At 39.8% G+C, this 19040-nt stretch overlaps 2 protein-coding genes across 10 annotated transcripts; one reads left to right on the top strand and one right to left on the bottom strand.

Annotated features, from left to right (window-relative positions):
* Positions 1-2: 2 nt before the first annotated feature.
* Positions 3-10854, bottom strand: LOC105190236 (uncharacterized). Of its 6 annotated transcripts, none has more exons than XM_025300961.1 (12): positions 10657-10854; positions 7338-7587; positions 7123-7207; positions 6700-6879; positions 5496-5536; positions 5243-5402; positions 5041-5162; positions 4483-4606; positions 2564-3194; positions 1435-2021; positions 646-855; positions 3-335 (listed from the first exon to the last, which is right to left on the bottom strand). In XM_025300961.1, exons 2-11 carry the CDS (start codon positions 7338-7340, stop codon positions 692-694), a joined length of 2097 nt encoding a protein of 698 aa, XP_025156746.1. In that variant the 5' UTR covers positions 7341-7587; positions 10657-10854; the 3' UTR covers positions 3-335; positions 646-691. The 6 variants fall into 6 exon arrangements, with proteins under 6 accessions (XP_025156746.1, XP_011151186.1, XP_025156747.1 ...); XM_011152884.3 differs by lacking the exon at positions 10657-10854 and adding an exon at positions 9976-10273; XM_025300962.1 differs by lacking the exon at positions 10657-10854 and adding an exon at positions 10060-10273.
* LOC105190251 (alkylglycerol monooxygenase) lies at positions 9249-18565 on the top strand. 4 transcript variants are annotated; one of them, XM_011152940.3, is made up of 10 exons: positions 9249-9513; positions 14514-14668; positions 15458-15585; positions 16053-16204; positions 16305-16408; positions 16778-16940; positions 17000-17145; positions 17255-17389; positions 17577-17684; positions 18062-18564. In XM_011152940.3, the coding sequence occupies exons 2-10, from the start codon at positions 14552-14554 to the stop codon at positions 18536-18538; spliced, it is 1530 nt and encodes a 509-aa protein (XP_011151242.1). In that variant the 5' UTR covers positions 9249-9513; positions 14514-14551; the 3' UTR covers positions 18539-18564. The 4 variants fall into 4 exon arrangements, with proteins under 4 accessions (XP_011151242.1, XP_011151238.1, XP_011151255.1 ...); XM_011152936.3 differs by lacking the exon at positions 9249-9513 and adding an exon at positions 13817-13900 and having other exon boundaries at positions 18062-18565; XM_011152953.3 differs by lacking the exon at positions 9249-9513 and adding an exon at positions 14097-14248.
* Positions 18566-19040: the final 475 nt, after the last annotated feature.

Raw genomic sequence — 19040 nt, 5'->3', positions numbered from 1 at the left:
GCTGGAATTAGGAAAACAACATTTATTTGCATAACATAATAAAGTAAAATGCAATAATGTAACACCGTCAAAGCATGAACAACGCTAAATATCTCGGTGAGGGAGGAAGAGGTAGAGGTACACCAAGCAACACGAAACTCCAAACGTGACGCACACGTGGCGCCGTTAACTTCATCATCGTTCAACGCCGTTCGTGGCGAGGTAATCGGGCGATCAACGGCGGACCATTGGCTTCAATCGGGGCGGTGGCGAAAATGGATGCAATGGTGCGAAAAACACGTTTCAATAGTTCCCATCGTCGACGCCTCGGAGGAGTCGGATCGATTTCTCGTTATCTGGAAGCAATATTCATTTGACTTTATCACTCGGTCTACGGTTGAAGACCAATCTCAGTTCGTGCAACAAAGTAAGAGCTAGGCGAAAACTTTGTGACAGAAAACGATATCTCTCTGTTGTGAAACACATTCCGTTTACACATTCAGCGTTAAAACCCAATTGAGGTAATCCAGAACTGACTGAGTCGACTGAATCTCCTACAGAGATCCTTCGAGTTTTCACCTGATCCCCAGACAACAGCAAACTCAGTTACACTAGCGGAGTTTTTCTTCCGCCCGCCTATGCAAGTTCAGGTTTCACGATACGTACCGTGACGCGCGATAAAATCGTGATTATGAAATTCAACATCGTACGCCTAAAAGTCGGAGTACACGATCTCCTGCGGTTTCTCGAACTTGATAGGCCGATAGAATGTGAGGGACTGATCCCACCCGCGTGGCGCCGTGTTGTAATTTGTCAAGTTGTGGAGACTGGCCAATTTGGGACCGGTGTAGCTGTTGTTCTCGTACAACTTGTTGCCTGGAAAGTCAAAGCGCCGGAGTGAAAACCCACGAGTACGATGTGACGACGAGAATCGTATAAGTTTCCTCGAGCATCGTACCTCCATTTGAATCGACGATTGAAATCGACGTTACTTCAATCAATTCAACCGTCGACGTTACTTGTGCGAGAAGAAATATTGTTTCATATCTCCCGTTCGAGTTATTATATCAGTATCAACCGTGATTACGATCAGTTGCACGATAACATCGCATTAAGAGACCTTATACTTACGGAGCCTAATTAAACAGAAAATTCTCCTCGCGAACGTTCTTCAAGAATTCCAAAATCTACAAAAGGATTCACAAGAATCCCTCCTGTAGAAAACAATAACCTGGTCCTGGTCTCACACGATATGAAATATATCCTATACATATTCTATACACGATATGAAATATATCCTATACAGCGTCTTCGTGTGGAAAAGTTAGATCTCCAGCGTGTGTGGTGGCGAGAGGACGCGGCTGTCGGGCAAGAGAGGCGAAGGACTCGACGGAGGGAGATGGTTAATGCGCGGGAGAACGGCGAGAAAGCGGAAGCACATGCGTGTTAACTTGCCTAATTCCGGATTAACGTCAGCGAGCTTGCATTCCGGCGTGACGGTGCCCAGGAGATTGTCCAATACCGGCGTGTTGCGCAAGTGCTTCCTGGTCTCGAGTATATCCTCCTGCGAGGCGACCATCGAGAGCATCAGCGACTTCGCCTCCGCCGGCGTCTCGGTCTCGGTGTTGACGAATCTCGCGTCGCCGTTCGCGCAGAGGGCCTCCAGCTCCTGCGACGCGGCCGAGCGCCCTCGGCAGGTGTATTCGTCGTCGTACGCGACCGAGTACTCGCTGTCGCAGTAGTTGAACAGCGCCGACGGCGCGGAGTCGCCGCGCTCGAGCGAGTACGCGTCCTCCTGGTAGTCGTCCGCCTCGGAGTCGCTGTTGTCGGTCGTGTACTCGCTCTCGTCCGTGGAGACGTAGCCGTTGCACCTGCTCTGCGCCTTCGTCGCTTCCTCGATGTAGCTCTCGCGCACGTCGCACAATCGGCCGTTGCACTGCGGCGGTTTCGCGGGTCTCTCGTAGCTGTCGCGCACGCCGTACAGCCGGCCATTCCGTTGGGACTGCGCTTTCGCGGCAGGAGCTTCATAGCTTCCGCGCGCGCTGCACAATTCATCGAGATGGAGCCTCGTCAGTCGCTTCCTCCTCCTTGTATCTTATTTCGACAACGAGAACTTCGCGAGAGAAAAGCGCAGCGCAACTCGCGCGAGCATTCGCCTCGAATCGTTAGGATCGAATACGTCGGTCGCCAAGAGAAAGATTCGCTAATCTCGACGACTAAGGCCCGGTTGTTCCAACTTCTCGGTAAGTTAACTGATGGTTATATCATATGTCTGTCTTTGGGCTGGTTGTTTATTTCGACTTCTCGGTAAGTTAACTGATAGTTAAATCATATGTCTGTGTTTATCTGAGTTGAAGGGAAAACAGACAACCATATGATTTAACTATCAGTTAACTTACCAAGAAGTTGGAACAACCGGCCTTAAGGAAGGCAGACGAAAGACTATCGATAAGGATGATTTCAAATTTATGAATTTAATGAATCTCATGAACCTTGAAATAACCATAAAATAGGCCAAGAAATATCCAGGGACCGCTATCGAAAAACATTCGAGTCGCTCGAGGGATCTGCTGTGAGTTCTCACCGTGCGTACTCCTCCTCCTCCTCCTCGTTGCTGCACTTGGCGGGATTTTTCGTCGCGAAGAAACGCGCTATGTCGTTGTCTAACGGGCATTGTTGCACGATCGGAATGATCCTCGGACTGATCTGCTTGTACTGCAGGACTGGTCTGCAGGTCTTCTCGAATTCCTGTATCAGTTGCTTCACCGGCACGGGCGTGTAGCCGTTCTCCTCATTATGAGGAACGGGCTGGCCGCCGTTCCGTTGCTTCTTGCCGAGCACGGCATGATCGATCACGCTGTCGTTGCGCCTGTTGTCGAAACGTCGCTGCGTCCTTACGTCTCTCTCGTGGTTGTTGCGCGAGGCGTAAAAATCGCCCGCTCTCCGTGGCGGTTGATAATTGCAATTGTTGTTGCTGTTATTAGTATATCTGCTGTTGTTAATAGCGAGAGCGCGGTTACTAGCGACATTGTTACCGCGATAGTCGTTAGTGCCTTCGAAAGCGATACGTCGGGACTTCTCGACGATGGGCGATCGGGACTGGTCCAGAGGGAAGTCGGAGTCCGTGCCGACCGCGATCTCCCGCAGGTAGATCTTTTTTACCTCGCCTAAGTGAGCGGTGCATCGGCTGGCGTTGCAGTGCGATCGGCGTCTGTCTGCAATGCGCAAATTGTTATTGAAGCAGCGACAACAAGCGCAGCGAGAGAAGCCTTGTTATGGGATTCAGTGCGAAATACCTTTCGAAGGAACTTTGTGTGTGTGTGTGTGTGTGTGTGACAGTTGTATATGTATACATGATAATTAATCATTCAGAGAAAAATAGAAAAGTACAGAGAACATCGGTGTAAGATGGAATATTAAGAAGGAAAAGTCTAATTATTTTATCAGAATAAATTCTCCAGTAATATTTCTGCATTGGCAAGAGCGTTAACAAAAACATTTCAAATGCACCTGGTTTTTTGTAAAGCTAAATCTCGCGTTCTTCTTCAGTGCGACCGTCTTTTTTATCCTATCAGCAAGGTGTCGATAATAATCATATTACATGTTCAAAAGCACGACCATCTTAACGCGCCACCTTGTTCTTCGTTTCTATTTGTGACAGAATTGCATTTATCTCGGTCAATGTGTCTAATCGCTGTATCGATCAGCTATTATAAAAAGAACGATTGGCATCGAGAGATACTCTTTATTGTTTGTCTCAGGTATACTTGTCGGACGCGCGCAAGCCACGTCTCGTGTCGATTAAATAACACCGATAACTCTTGCCAATTAGGACACCGTAGATCGTTCAACTCTAGCTACAACCGACCAGTCCAATATTGATCTCTATTTCGGAGGCGTGTCAAGTACCTCTGAGATTCTAGAACGTTTCCTTGCCGACGCGTGGCCTGACGTAAAAGAAAAAAAGAAAATAGGAAGCAGGTCTCTTCTCTGACATCGTTCTCGTTTAATTCATATTAAACAATTTTTCGCGTACACGCGTTTCTCTATTTTATATAAGCTATTTTATATAAGATATGCTCTATTTTATATAAGAAAAAGTAAAACGATCCGCGAGTCTCCGCGAGCGAAATACCGAGATTTCACGAAGGAAGCGACAAAAGCGAGAAAAACTCGAGGCGCGCGATTGTGCAATTCAGCAACGCGCGTCGAGTGTATTTTCGGCGATGCGTGAAACTCGATGAATTGCTCGAGAAAAGAAACGTCGACGTTTCTCGCGACGTTATTCGCGGGTCTACAAATGCGGTATCGGTTGACGTTGATAAATTCTGACCGCGGCTTTCGAGAGATCCCGGCGACATTGATGTCGATGCGTAATTTCGAAATACGCAGATAACGTGGCGGAAAGGAGCATCACGTCGTCGTTTGCCAACTAAATCTGCCAAGTGGGATCACCTTGCAGCGCTATTATTTCATCGGTCACCGTGTTTACATTGTACGCACCTGTTACCGGTGCTTCGTCGAGGCTGATGTCTACGGTGAAAGGATTGTAGAACGGTTTGTCGATAACCGGCGTGCGAGGCGTTAAGGACGTCGGCGTCATCAACTTGGCGTTACCGTTGACTTCCTGAAAGCACAATGTAGCGATTCTTTAGTCTATCATTAGGATCTACGAAATGTCAAAGTGGGCGATATACGAAAAAAATCTCAGTTCGTATAACTGGGTAGGAACCAGACGAAAATTCTATCAACAAAAAATTGCAACTTGCAAATTGGAAATCTCTTGTAGGAATCTTCCTGTTCCTAGAACCGAATTTTTTGTCTGATTTGGAAGTGCCAGACTTGAAAATTGAGAAACCTGATTTTAAAAAGAAAAGAAAGAAAAAAGAAACGGGAAATCTATACAAATCTGTACAAATATAATTTTTGAAGAATATATCAATTTAGCTGAAACCTGGACGCCTGACAGTTTTGATTTAGTTTCTATTTTTACCAGGCAATGTAAAAGTTAGACTAACAGAATTGTTTTTTCCTTCAGAATTGTGCAGTCTCGTGACTCACCAGTTTCTCCGGATACACCGGCGTTTTCGGTGTGGCGGGTGTGCTCGGGTGTGTTTGCGGCCGTTCTTGATCCACCACCCACTTTTCCGACCTTTTCCTGCGTTTCGCAAATATCTCGGCACCTGTGAATTGTTTTGGCAACGTCAGCTGTGCGTGTACGCGTCTCGCGGAGACGCTGTTTGTATCCCGATGCAACACTTACCGCGTCCTCTCTGATTGTTCAAGTCACGAACGATGTCGAAGAGCTTCTCGGGGTTCTTCGGCACCGGCGCGATGTTCACCTCCTCGCCTAAAGCCTGAATACCGTGGATATCTAGCACTTTACCGCATGGGTTCATCACACACTTGAGCGGCAGTTTGTCCTGTCGAGAGAAGTTTCCTCGATTGAAGTTTCGGCAGGGATAAAAAAAGAGACTATTCGCACACGACAATATACGCGAGGTCGTGCTCTTTACCTTGTGAATCTGCACGGTCGACTCCTCTTCGTCCTCGATACCTGTGAAATATCATCTTCGATATTATATATGATAAAAACGACATCGCGCGTAGCGATTCGTAGATATTAACTATGTGACGAAAAATAATTGTATACGATTATACCGAGTATGTAAAAAGTACCGGGACTGTGAAATATCACAAAAACTAAACATTTTAGACAAAAATGTTTCAAATGAAAAATTGTAAGGTTTCAAAAGATCTATTTACTGACATTATGAGTTTGACCTTGGGTGGCGTCGCCAAGATTACGACAAGGTTACCTTGAATTTTTTAAACGGGACCTTCTATTTTTTATTGCATATTCTTGTAGCCCTTCAGACCTTTTTAAAGTACTATAATTTTTTCCACTTTGAGTAAATTGTTTCGAAGTTATCGAGCTTTTTATGATAAGATGTCCAGCCAACGGCTGGAGCAATTTCGTGACTTGTATTTCAGATACATGTAATATTAAAAAAAGTAATACTAATGTACTAAATTTATAACAGCACTAAAATTCACCTTCGAATCATTTCCAATCAATTACAATGAATTTGACTTGAAGTAGAACACATTACTTGTACATGATACGCGTTGTTTCATACGGAAAAGATAAATGATTTTTCTTACTGATTTTTCTTTCTTTAATTGAATGATCGATTTTGTTATCTAATTAATACAACTTTCTGTTTATTGGATAAATCTTTTTGTTTCCTAGCTTATTCGTTAGGCTTTACTTTGTCCGTTAGAGATTAACATTATTCTCAAACGCTTTTGTAAGGATCTCGCCTTGACTGGCTGAACATCTTATCATATAAAGCTCGATAACTTCGAAACGGCTTACTCAAAGTAAAAAAAGTTATAGTGTTTTGAAAAGGTTTGAAGAAGGGCTACAAGAATATGTAATAGAAAATAGGGGATCCCATTTAAAAAATTCAAGATGCCTTTGTCCTGACCTTCGCGACACCAGCCAAAGTCAACTCATAATGTCAGTAAATAAATCTTTTGAAACCCTATAATTTTTATTTAAAACATTTTTTTCTAAAATGCTTAATTTTAGTTATATTCCATCGTCCCGGTACTTTTTACACATCCTGTATATGATCCTTTCTGATCGAATGAGAATCGGGACGTATGAAGTGTGTTGAACGCGGTAAACAGATTTGACAAAATTTCACCGCTCACCGTTGCCATCGTGGATCCACTTGACGGAACGCTTTTTCCTGTTCACGTACATGGTCTGCCCTTTGCTCTTCACGTTCTTCACATCGCTCAGCGAGTGCGAGATCCTACGTGCCAGCTCGACCTGATCCTCGACCGTAGGATGCGTCGGCGCATAGAAGTACGAGGACGCGAACATTTTCCCTGAAACGTCATTTCCATATGTCGCCTTTAATTCGCCTTTAAGAAGTAATTTCCTGCTCTTCCATGAACCGCACTCGATATCAATGCTACTGCGATATCGAGTGTATATACTTAATACTAGAAGCTCCAACATTTGGGAAGTCATCTCTCAAGTCGTGAAAATGGAGCGGCAGTTCGCTGAAGATTCTCCGAGACATGCTTTCAATACGCAGGACAATCAGTCATATCGACAACGACGCTTACTGTTTTTCGAATGCAGCATCTCGTGAGAGTCCGACGCCGGAGTGAGCAACTTCTGCAGGTTAATCGGGGTAGTCTCGCCGCTCTCCTGCAATCAGGGTCGCAAGTCGTGAGTTCTCTCGTGAGCGAGAGGAATTCCGGAGATGTCGCTCAAAAAGAAAAAGAAAACAAAAGAGTAAAGCAACGCACAACACGCGAGGATTCATGCGAGCGCTCACCATGTCGAAGTGCAGTATCCTTGAAGTGAGGTTCTCGAGGAAGTTCCTTTTGACCGGGTCGTGTCTGTCGGAGGGCTTGAAACCGCGCGAGCGTACTATAACATTGTCCGCGGACACGCTGCGCTGCAGATAATTCCTCTCCTGCTGCAGGGAGCTATAGTTCACGCTGCCGCGCTTGTACTCGACATCCTTGCTGCACGTGAGCCCGTACGACGCGCTGCTCAGAACGTTGCGCTTCGCGTTGGCGTGCCTGCGGACATGCAAAACGTTCGCGCGGTGCTAATCTTCTCTTTCCGTCGTCAGCGGGACGAGGAAATACAACACACGATATGGCGATCGCGCGAGAAGGCACACTTTGAGCTGCGTTTTAAGCTACAGCAGCCCCAACTCGATATAAATATCAATGTTGTAACGAACATACAAATATGTAAAGTTATAAATATATAAATGTGTAATAAAATACTAGATTAAAATGTAACGTATTAAAATATAAAAAATATAAAAATGGACTATATTGATATAACAAACATGCGCTTGTTGCTGTTACAGACAACGCAAGGTACTAAAGGACGTCTGAGGAATGTCTGCAAAGAAACAAGAGGTCTGTCGGATGTTTTGAGGATACTTTTTGGAAGTTTGTGCCGTCTGAGGTGTTATAAAAATACTTTATCTCTTTCTCTCTCTCTCCCTCTCTCTCTCTCTCTCTCTCTCTCTCTCTCTATCTCTTTCTCTTTCTCTCGCTAGCTCGCAGTCGTTACCGTCCTGAAAAGTATACCTTCTCGCGCGAACCTCCTCCATTTACGCGGACTCCACAAGATTTAACGCGGCGCGACGTGGTGCGAATATTATATATACAGGGTGTTTCCTCAATTTCTAATAAGTCACACGGATAGTCACATGCAATTAAATCCAGCGAGATCACAACGAATTTCGATTCTCGGTTCCGCGCGTTACGCCGTTTAGACGCCGTTCAGCCGCGAATGACGGAGAATCCCACCGTTCGAATCGCGTAAATATGTTTACCGTCGGGAATCGCCGCATTCGCACGACCTTCGATTCCCGACGACGAGGAAATTCGGCCGGTCTTACGTTACAAAGGTGAAACCCCGAGGATCCGCCCCAGCGCGCGCGCTATCGAGCTCGGCACAGCTCTTTCGACGGCAAGAATTGGTTACCTTCCAAGCGGCCAATTAATTCCGAGTCGCGGTATTGGCAGTGGTACAACGAGCAGCGTGTAAAAGAAATGCTAAATTTATCTGTTGTAACGTAATACGCAGTAACAGTTCGAGAGAGCGGTTGTGCTCGGGCGCGCGATCAGCGTCGTATATTTATTCGGCGTTGCGTTGAAAAATCGCCGATACGTAACGATGCGACGCTGAACATGAAAAATTAGTCTGTCGCGCTTCGATCGATATGCGAATTAAACGTATTAGACATATTCGTGTAGCTACGTGAGCGACGACCAAATTCTCTGTACACCTCGAGATGTTACGTCCAACATATCGATAACGTCGAGTTCTCTTGCATATCGTGGAAAACTTGCCCGTTTCCTCGCTTCCCGATTGCAGAAATGTTTCAAAATTGAGCGCGTTGATTTTTAAGTGAGACTTCGACAGTTAAGGAGCGAGACGTTTGGATTTGGAGGATCTCCAAGTTTTGAAACGTTCGCGCGAATTCTAAGACTTACATTTGCAAATCGAAGCAACGGAAATCGAGCCTTCTCTCTTCCAGGGTACTGAATGACAATACTGACGCAGAAGAAGAGGCGTTCGATCGCGTCGGCTGAATCGCATTGGCTAACAATTGCGCATCTGCGAAGAGCGGACTTACGCTTTCCTCTCGTTGGAAAAGAAGAAGACGCGGCTCGATTCTAGCTACGCGATGGAATCGATACTTCGCTTTAAATAGATTGTTTGGCGGTAGTTTGCGAGAGGTTCGAAGTCGGTCAAGTCGAGCTGTGTCAGGCACTTCGGCGTGCCGAAATTTCGAGGCAGTTCTAACGGAGCAATTTTCGATCGTCGTGATAATTTCACTTAGAATGACGATTCTCGCTTGTCGTGCAGTGGCTTGTTGGGGAGAACAATGGTTTTTCAAATTTTGCTCGATTGTAGTGCAAAATATACTCGGAAGTGGACTATCGATTGTTAACAAAAGTGCAGCCGTGCCCGAATATTCCGTAAGATCAATTCAAGCTTAGCGTGAATGAAATTCTACTGAAAAAAAACCACGTTAATACTGGTCGATTACAATTTTTTTAAATATGAGTGTCTTCCTTCACGTTACTGAGTTCACAATAATGTTATCTTTATCTTACAATATATCACTGCGGATACAATGTTCGTCATGTTAAAAATGTAACATCCGGTCAATCGACGGAAACGGCTACGCTGTTGGACACGATAAGACAACGACGATGATGACGAACAAAATTTTCGTTCCGCGCGAAACTCGTGAAAGAATTCTCGAACGATAATTAAACCCGAAGGAATAGGAGAAACGCGATCGCGATACCAGCTCACACTCTCTCCCTCTCTCTCTCTCTCTCTCTCTCTCTCTCTCTCTCTCTCTTTTTCTCTGTCTGTCTCTCACACCCCCATTTCTTTCTCTCAGGCGAACACATTGCGAACAGAGATTTTACTTATCAAACGATGCTCTCCTCATCGTGACGTGTGCACACACAGAGAAGGTGGTCGTCGTCTCCCTTCGCCTCTACTTCGCCTACACTTTGTTTTCCTTCTTTCCCCCGCAATTTATTTTCCCACGGCTTTACGTAATGCGCGCCCCGGCCTACACACTACGCCAGAGTGGTCAGAGTCCGTTCGACGCTCACGACGAGGGCTCCCTCGTCGCGAGAGGCGAATCTCGCATCTTGCAAAACGTTCGCTGGCACGCACCGGCCGTCCAGACACCGAGAGGTAGCGGAACAGAAGGAGTCGCCGCCGCCACCGTCGCCGCTACCACCGCCGCCGCGACGCTCAGCAGACAACGGGCTACTTCATTGATAGGACAGAGACGTGCAGGGAGAGAAGCAGAGAACGAAGCAGAGAAGAAGAGGCGGAGAAGAAGAGAGATTATTTTTATATCGAGCGGATCGCCGCGCGCGAATCGTCGTCGCTCAGATTAGAGACGAGGTCTTTTCGCACTGAAACCGCATCCGCATGTCCCGCGGTTCCAGCGCGAGAAAAAAGCTTCTCTCTCTCGCTCTATCGTTCTATACGGAAGAAGAAGAAGAAGAAGAAGAAGAAAGAGAAGAAGAAGAAGAAGAAGAGGTCACCGTCCGCCGATCACGCCTATCGATACCGCGGCGTCGCCTACATACGTGAACGAAGCTTCCGCGAGGTATCTTCCGCAAAACGGCGAGAGAAGTGTCACTCTTCCGCAATGCCTGGGAGGCTCGACAGCTTCTCCGCAGCTTCTCCACAGGTACTATAGTCGCGAGAAAACGATTCGCTGCGTACGCTTGTAGTTCCTTCTCCTCAGCGATGGGCGAGATCGTCCGGAGCCCCGGTGGGGTCTTCCGCACTTAATGCGATGAATTACAACGCGGCCAGCACACGGTGCTTTATAATAGCGCCCAACCGTCGCTATACCGCCTGCTTGCCGACTGGCTTGGGACGCCTTTCGGTAAAAATAGACCATCGGAAAGCGACACCTCAAGACTCGCCGCGACGACAGACCTCGTGTTTCATGATAATGGAAGTACGGAGACCACCGTACCACATCGCCGCGCGTGAGAAGTACACCTGTAAGATGTCGAAATAGAAATACAAATATTGCCCAAAGCATCGCACGTTCGCTGCCTTCGTTTCTGGTGGAAACGGGGAGACGGGAAATGAAGCAGCGGAAGTGGATGGAACGCGGCAAGAAACGCGCATGCCGCGGATTTTCGTGGAATTATTATGTGCTGACAATGTAGAGGACAACAGCGAGGATTCACTGCGGTGTATTTTGGCGTCAAATAAATATATGTGTATATATCGTATTTGCTTTTATACTATTGAGTGCAAGGCAGATTTACGGATGCATTTTCAACCCCAATCATCACTATTTATATCTTGAATAAAGTGTTCTTTTTCAGCAAGCTTCTTCACTTACCATATTCTCTTCTCAGGTATTCTTCAATTTCCTCCTTTTCAATTGATTGACTCAGCTTATTTGCCGCCAGTTTTCTCGCCTGTTCTACTTTTTGTTTCTTTTACTTCAGATTCATACTTCTCTTCATAGATTTCTGCAGCTTCTGCAAATTTTTCATTGAATTTGTTTCTTTTATTTTTTCACAACAAACAGACTATAACCTAATACCTTTTTTCTTTGTGCATAGTTTAAATTTCTGCAATTCATTCATTCTGATTGTTGGTAACTGCAATGTTTGATACATAATGCCTGAAACTTGACTGTTGTAATACCTGTGCTCTTTATTTTTCCTTTTGTTGCCTATATGCCCTTTTGTTTCTTTTTTCCTTTAATCTTATCCAAACAAAGTTTTTAGTCAGAAGAGATAAAATCAAATTTTTCAATTTTTAGAATTCAAGAGTATAATTTTATAAAATTATTTTTTTTGTAATATATCTGCACATGCAAGAATAATTCATACTCTAAGAGAGAATAGCAAGCAAAAATGAATGTTTGTCCTTTTAGAACTGGTTATTAGCTTATACTTAGTGAAATAATATTAAATAATATTGAAATCATGGACTTTAGCAATCATCATAAGCATCAGCAATCTTTATCTAATATTTTGTCAATCTTTATCTAATATTCTTGAATTCCAAATGATTATTTCTTCTTAGATGTTCTTAAAATTAATTATTATTGTCTTCTACTTTTATTAATGATATTTCATACTTGGTTGAATCTTTTGAAGTTAGTTTGTGTTCACATTCATATCTTATTATTTGTAAACCATGTAAAACCATATAAACTTATGTATTTGTAAACCATAAAAAAGCTAAATTTACCATAAAAAAGCTAAGTTTGAATTATAAAAATATTAATATGTTAGATAAAGCAATCCTTTGATTTCACTCTGCTTATTAACTACTTTTAAAAGGACATATTATCTTTCAACTTTGTTTGAGATATTCTATTGTAGTTATGCAGTGTTGAAATCTTTTTCTTCCTGGCAGCAGTAAAAAAAAATTTAGAATTTATCTAATGTATTTCCAGTATCTTAATTTTTAAGATTAATAATCTGAAATACTTATTTATTCAAATATATGTAAACATATATATCTATATATAACAATAAGTTACATATAAAACATCCCGTTTATCATTTATAAACGTTCATTTGTAATTTATCTCTTTTTTTTTTATATCTATAATCTTATAAAATTATAAATTATAAATATTTATAAAATTATTAATGTATATGCGCTAAAAATAATTCTAAATAATTATAAATATAATAATTTACTTTACCAATCATTCTGCAACTTCTATTTGAATCATAAATTTCGTTAGAAAGGGACAACAACTGAATCACTGTTGCCAAATGTAAATTTTTAATTGCACTATATCCTTTTCTGAAACACCCCAGAATTGAATGGTTATTTTTTTGTGACACATATAATATGATATTAAATATAAAAGTAAAATGACAATTTTTGTGACTCGTTGTTAAATCGTAAAATAATAGGTTTTTCGAATTAACATCGAATTACGCGCGTATAATTCGAGAAGATTGTCTGACCCGTTGTTGAGTTATACTACGAGTTATAAAAACAGATACCATTAGATGGCGCCAGGTAGTATGTTTAGAAACGTTTGATGAGTTTAGCACATCTATTATTGTCCTACAACATGGGATTTTTGACAGTCTTTTCATTACAAGAGATCTTTATTTTTTAAGTAATAGGATTCTCAATGGCAAGTTATATGTTCAAGTCATATTCTCTTTATCTTCAAATAGTGCATACTGAAAGATAATTTAATAATAAGTTGATTAGTAATATATCTAAAAAGGGAAAAAGACAACCGGAATTGATAGTACAAAAAGTAGCTTCCCTCTCTCTTTCTTTCCTCAAATAAATTGTTCCGCTTCGTGAGTAATCGTATCTTTTTATGTTTCGATTCATTAATCTATTGACGAAAAGAAAGTTTTTCATCGCGACAAGATATACGATGTTCTTCGTTTCTTCAGCTCACGATTTACGATTGTGAAACGTATCGGTGAGACTCGCTCGCGATTTGCAATCATGCATGAAAAAAAAGAAGAGGGGAAAAGAAACGAATGCTTCGAAAAATCTGTTATCTTAACATACGAAATGGAGGGGCGACGTGTTGATTGTACGACTGCGCTCCAACATGATTATGATTTTCTCCGTCCGTGATCAGTTGCCTCTTAATATTGAGTACGCATCCGTACGAAAAGTGTGTCGCGTCTCGCGATAAAATTGATCTAGATACGATCAATTACGTGTCGGCGATTCGCTCGAAACGCGAGCATCGCGCGTTCTGTAACTCGATGTAGCTTCTCGTTAATTTTATCTGCGCTGACGTTCTTTTGCTATGGTTTTCTTATCATTATATAACGGTTGGGTGCGGAAAGTGTGTTGGTTTAGGTAATTTGTTATGTTGATTAGTTGCTACGTTACGTACTCGTCGAAGGAGCGACTTTACAGACGTACTTGCGAATCAAATTATCACAAATCAAATTATCGCATTATCGCGTCCTTCAGTATTTTCTCCAATTAATATCACATAATATAAACATAGTAATATACCAAATATAAAATTATAAATCAAATGATAAAAATAATGATAAGTATCAATATACAAATGATCTACGAGTGACGTCAAATTTTGGAGCATTTTATGTCAGCAATTTTGATGTGATTATTGGTAGGCGAAACAATGGACTCGCTACATTTCGATAAATCGATACCATCGGAACAGTCGTTTTCAGTTAGGTGAGATTATGTATCGTGCAAATTTAAGAGACATCCGTCTCGTGTTTATATATTCCCGCCGAATAATATTTGTTTTCCTTGTTGTCCACTCTCCGATCCGTCAGGCTGCTCGTTTAGTTTCAACTCGTATTAAACGATACGCGCACGCGGCTAAACCGGTGCGCAATTTTGTCCGGAAAGTTACTCGTAGAATTGAGGAGATACGTATATGAAATCGACGATTTTGTGGTGAATGTTTTTCTGAGTCATTATTTATTTATTTTAGTTTCCGAACAATTTAAATGCGTTTGGCGAGTGGACGAGATGAACGCGACATTTTCAAACCGATTTTTAAAAGGTGCGGGGAAACTGTTTTACCTCATCAACCCCAATGATACGACCTTCGAATATTCGGAACAAGTGCCGGATTATTGGCAAGAGGTAACGTTGAAAGAAATCAAAACAGAAGAATGTTCATTCGTGAAAGTCTCATCTTATTGTTTAAGTTACGTCACTCGTATCAATGTTATATTTAATAATTTAATAGTTACACGTGAAATCATTAATAACTTCCATGCATGAAATTTCATGCGTGAAGTTTTTCTCTCTCGCCTCTTGCCTGTATAGATCTATCTTATATTGATTGCATTGATGTAATTTTGCACGTCGTATGATCATTTTGTTAATTCCTCAACATTTTTCGCGATTTTTTATCGGCTTGAATGGAACGAATAGAGAATTTATAGCAACGTGTAACATGCAAAATTATATAGGGCATTAATCTATAATGCTAATGAATTATTAGATAGAATTATTAATAAAAATTAAGTCGCTTGTTAAATAAATCGGTAAATAAATAATAAGTAATTAGAAAGAGATACGATCAACATCAGTCTTTTTTTTAATTTTTAATTGCGAAAGACTCAAGAATTTGCAAGTATTGAACAATTCCAAAATTCGTTAAGTACAATCGTGAACTTTATTGTTCAATCAATATAATTATTTAATCGCTACTTCGTCTTCCAATATAAAAACAGTTTTATCAGTTGTATTCACTAGCGTGTTATTGATTGTTACGAATGCCCGAGTGTAGTTGCACGATTCGTTAACAAGTCGTATGCATGCTATTTTTGTCCGGATCCCTTTCGAGCGTGGCGCGAATGGTTGATGCGAAGCGCAAGCGAGCTTGACCTTCTGTACATTCTGTACAAATGTTAATGATACTTTTAGATATGGTTGCCGTTCTTTCTGTTGTTAATTTTGGAGCAGATAGCATTGTATATAAAGTATAACAAGAAAGTTCGCTGGAATGAACAAGTGACCTCTCTGTCCCATTGGATATTCGATGAAACTGTTCGGTAAACACAGATAACGATTTATCAACTGTACAGAACAGTTTAAGAACAAAATACATAAAGAAGTAAAACAATAATTAAACAAGACTGATGTCTAAAACTTTCATCGATATGCTTAAAGATTTGTTCTTTAGATTCTGATTTATAGAAAATTACTGACTCTTAAAAAGAAAGCAAGAAAATTTTGTTAAATATTTGGAAAAAAAATTAAATAGAGAAAATCGATTTTGTTCACTTCGTTCGTAAAATATATTTCAAAATAAAATAATTTGGTTTTCAATTTTACTTGAATAACTAACAAATCTTTTTTCGACCTAATATATATGTTATATTAAAAAAAAATCTTACACATATATATTTATGTATCGGTTGAAAAGTCCATCGATTTATATTTCATATTGGTTTACTACTTTTTGTATCGTGATACTTTCGAGTTTAGCCAATTTATAAGATATGTCATTATTTTTCAGGTCTTTTTCGCGCGGTGCTGAATATTATGTATACATCCAATTGTACAATAAGTTTCATTTGTTAAATTTAGCTTGGAATGTACCATCGACATGGATCATCGCCGCTTTGAGCGTGGAGTTTTGTTATTATTGGGCTCATCGTTGCAACCACGGTTAGATTTTTGTTTAGACTTATAATACGAATTGTCATATCACTATTTTATTTTCTCTTTGTTAATTGTTAGTTGTAAGATACTAATTGTTTATTTGCAGAAGTGGCTTTGCTTTGGGTGTTCCATCAAGTGCATCACAGTAGTGAGGAGTTTAGCCTCGTAGTCGGTTTGCGGCAATCTATTATGCAAAGCTGGTGCAACTTTGTGAGTATTGTTGCCGACGTGTATCGCTTTGTATCGTTTGGAGATGTTGACTACAAGGAAAAAACTAATATGAAATATCAACGGAGGCTTTTAATCTACAAAAAGATACAATCTCAAATTTTATATTTATATTTTATACTACTCAGATTTTATATATAAAATTAATACTAAATAAAAATCAAATATCTCTCTTACAAATAAAAAATTGAAAGATTAGTATATTATAAAGTAAAAGAAAGCTATGAAAATTCGTCAAAGTGAACATATGATAAGATTATAATAGCCGCTAAAGACTTTAAGAGCTTATAAAATTGCGCGTTTATTATTAGCAATTTGAGAGATTTATCAGTGGTATAATTCATTTTCCAGATATTTTACTTGCCCCTCACTCTGTTTGTACCTCCGTCGCACTTTATTAGCCATAAACAGTTTAATTTAATATATCAACTGTGTCTACACACGACACTTATTGGTAATATACGAGGGTTTGATTGGTTTTTCAATACAGCTAAACATCATCGCGTTCATCACGGTATGTCGAAGATGTTACGTCTAGCTCGGGACGCATATTACATTTTTTTATATTTACAGGTTGCAATCTTTATTGTTTGGACAAGAATTATGGTGGCGTGTTCATCATATGGGATCGATTGTTCGGCACGTTTCAAGAAGAGAAGGAAGAAATTGTTTATGGCCTGGTGATTAGCTCTGAATCATTTAACCCAATCTATCTGCAAGTAAAATCATCTTTGGATTTAATATTCTGCACGGACATTAAACACGTCCGATTATTAAAATTATTATATTATATTAATAATAACAATGTATTCGTATTTGGTGTCGTAGTTGCACTACTTAAAGGCAATGTTTAAAAAGAGCGCAGCGATGTATACTTGGTGGAATAAAATAGATACTTTCTGGAAGGGACCCAGCTGGTTTCCGGGTGCGCCGCGTTTGGGTCTGGACCATTATAAGACATATGTAAGATAGTAAAAACAAAGTTAAAAACACATGTGAATACGCATATTACATCATCTGTTATTTCGCTCAATTGCGAGTATAAGTCAAACGATGTTAAGTGGATGACGTGAGAAATTCTTCACGAAATGATAGGAATATTCAACTTAAACGGTAACGTTAAATGAGGTCATTCTCTTATTATTTATAGACGACGCCTAGGTATGTGTATGATCCCTACACACCTACGTGGCAACTTGTATACATCCTTTTTCATTTTGCTGTGATTCTTGTCGATCATTGTCGACTGCAGGATGCGGTGAGTTTATTTCGACGAGATCCATTTTTTGTCTTATCAAGAGAGAGAGAGAGAGAGAGAGAAATTACTTTATAAAATTATATTTTTTTTTATGGAAAAGATTTGAAAATATTTATGAAATATTTTGTTTCATTTATATACAAGACTATTTATTAACTTGGCAAATTTTCTATCAAAATTTTATCTGTATATTTGGATCGTCATAAGTTTTTTTCTTTTGTTCTATTATGGATTTCGTTTTTTTTTTTAAATTGTCAGAACTAATGTCTTCTTACAATGTGACACAGATCTACAGATAATATTTTATTGATTTTTTGTTTTTATTCTTTTTAATACACTTCTGCAATAAGTTATTGACGCTTGTTCTATGTTTACAGGATATTTACAACTCTCATGCAATATATATGGCATTGAATATTTTATTCGCTCTTACCAGCATTGGCTTACTATTTGATAAAGATAATAGGGTTGTTCCCCTAGAATTTGTGCGCTGTATACTTTTCCTGTATATTATGCCGTGCAATGAGTCTGTGGCGAATATGTGTGTCTATATTTTACATGTTTTTTCACTTTGCTGCATTTGGATACCTTCTCTATTCAAGATAATAATGGATAATACATATCAATATTCATTAATGCTACACGATCGTTCGAAAAAGATGAAGGTACAGACGAGTATAAGAAAAAAAATTTTATATGTACTAAAGGGAATCTTTCAAAGTAAACATTTTAAATATGACATAAGTGAGGCCCCGAACTCAAAGAAAGAATTTTCAAGTAATTTAAGTGTAAATAAAAACATATATCCGGAATCAGAAGCGTCGAGAATAAAAAGACTTTTCTTGAGTCATTAAATAATTAATGAATTGATGTGTATGAATTGATGAATAATAATAAGAAAGCTAATGAAATATAATCGATATCGATTATTATTATTAGCAAGTTTTATTAGAATAAAAGTTAATAAAAACAATATTTTATTCTTTATTAACTTTTATATTGGCAATGAGATTATAAAATGACTATAGAATCAAATTTTATCATTTATTATTATTATTTTATTCTCATTTTTATTTTGTTTATTATACACAAACATAAACTTCTTGAAAAAAAAGCTATTTTAAAAATTTATAAATAAATAATGTATCGGTAATAACAAGGGACAATGATTATCTTATTTAATCTTGCAAATTAATATTTTTCTGCGAATATTTTAAGCGATTAAAATGTGAAACATATGGAAAGTCGCTACATGCAATTGTCATATTCAGCATATACATAATCACTGTATAAAAAAAGATAAAATAAAATAAGATAAAATAAAATAAAATAATATAAAATAAGATGCGAAAATAG

This window comes from Harpegnathos saltator, unplaced genomic scaffold, assembly GCF_003227715.2.
Source record: "Harpegnathos saltator strain DR-91 unplaced genomic scaffold, Hsal_v8.6 scaffold393, whole genome shotgun sequence".
Taxonomy (NCBI): Eukaryota; Metazoa; Arthropoda; class Insecta; order Hymenoptera; family Formicidae; genus Harpegnathos; species Harpegnathos saltator.
This window is presented reverse-complemented; position numbering and strand designations above follow the sequence as displayed.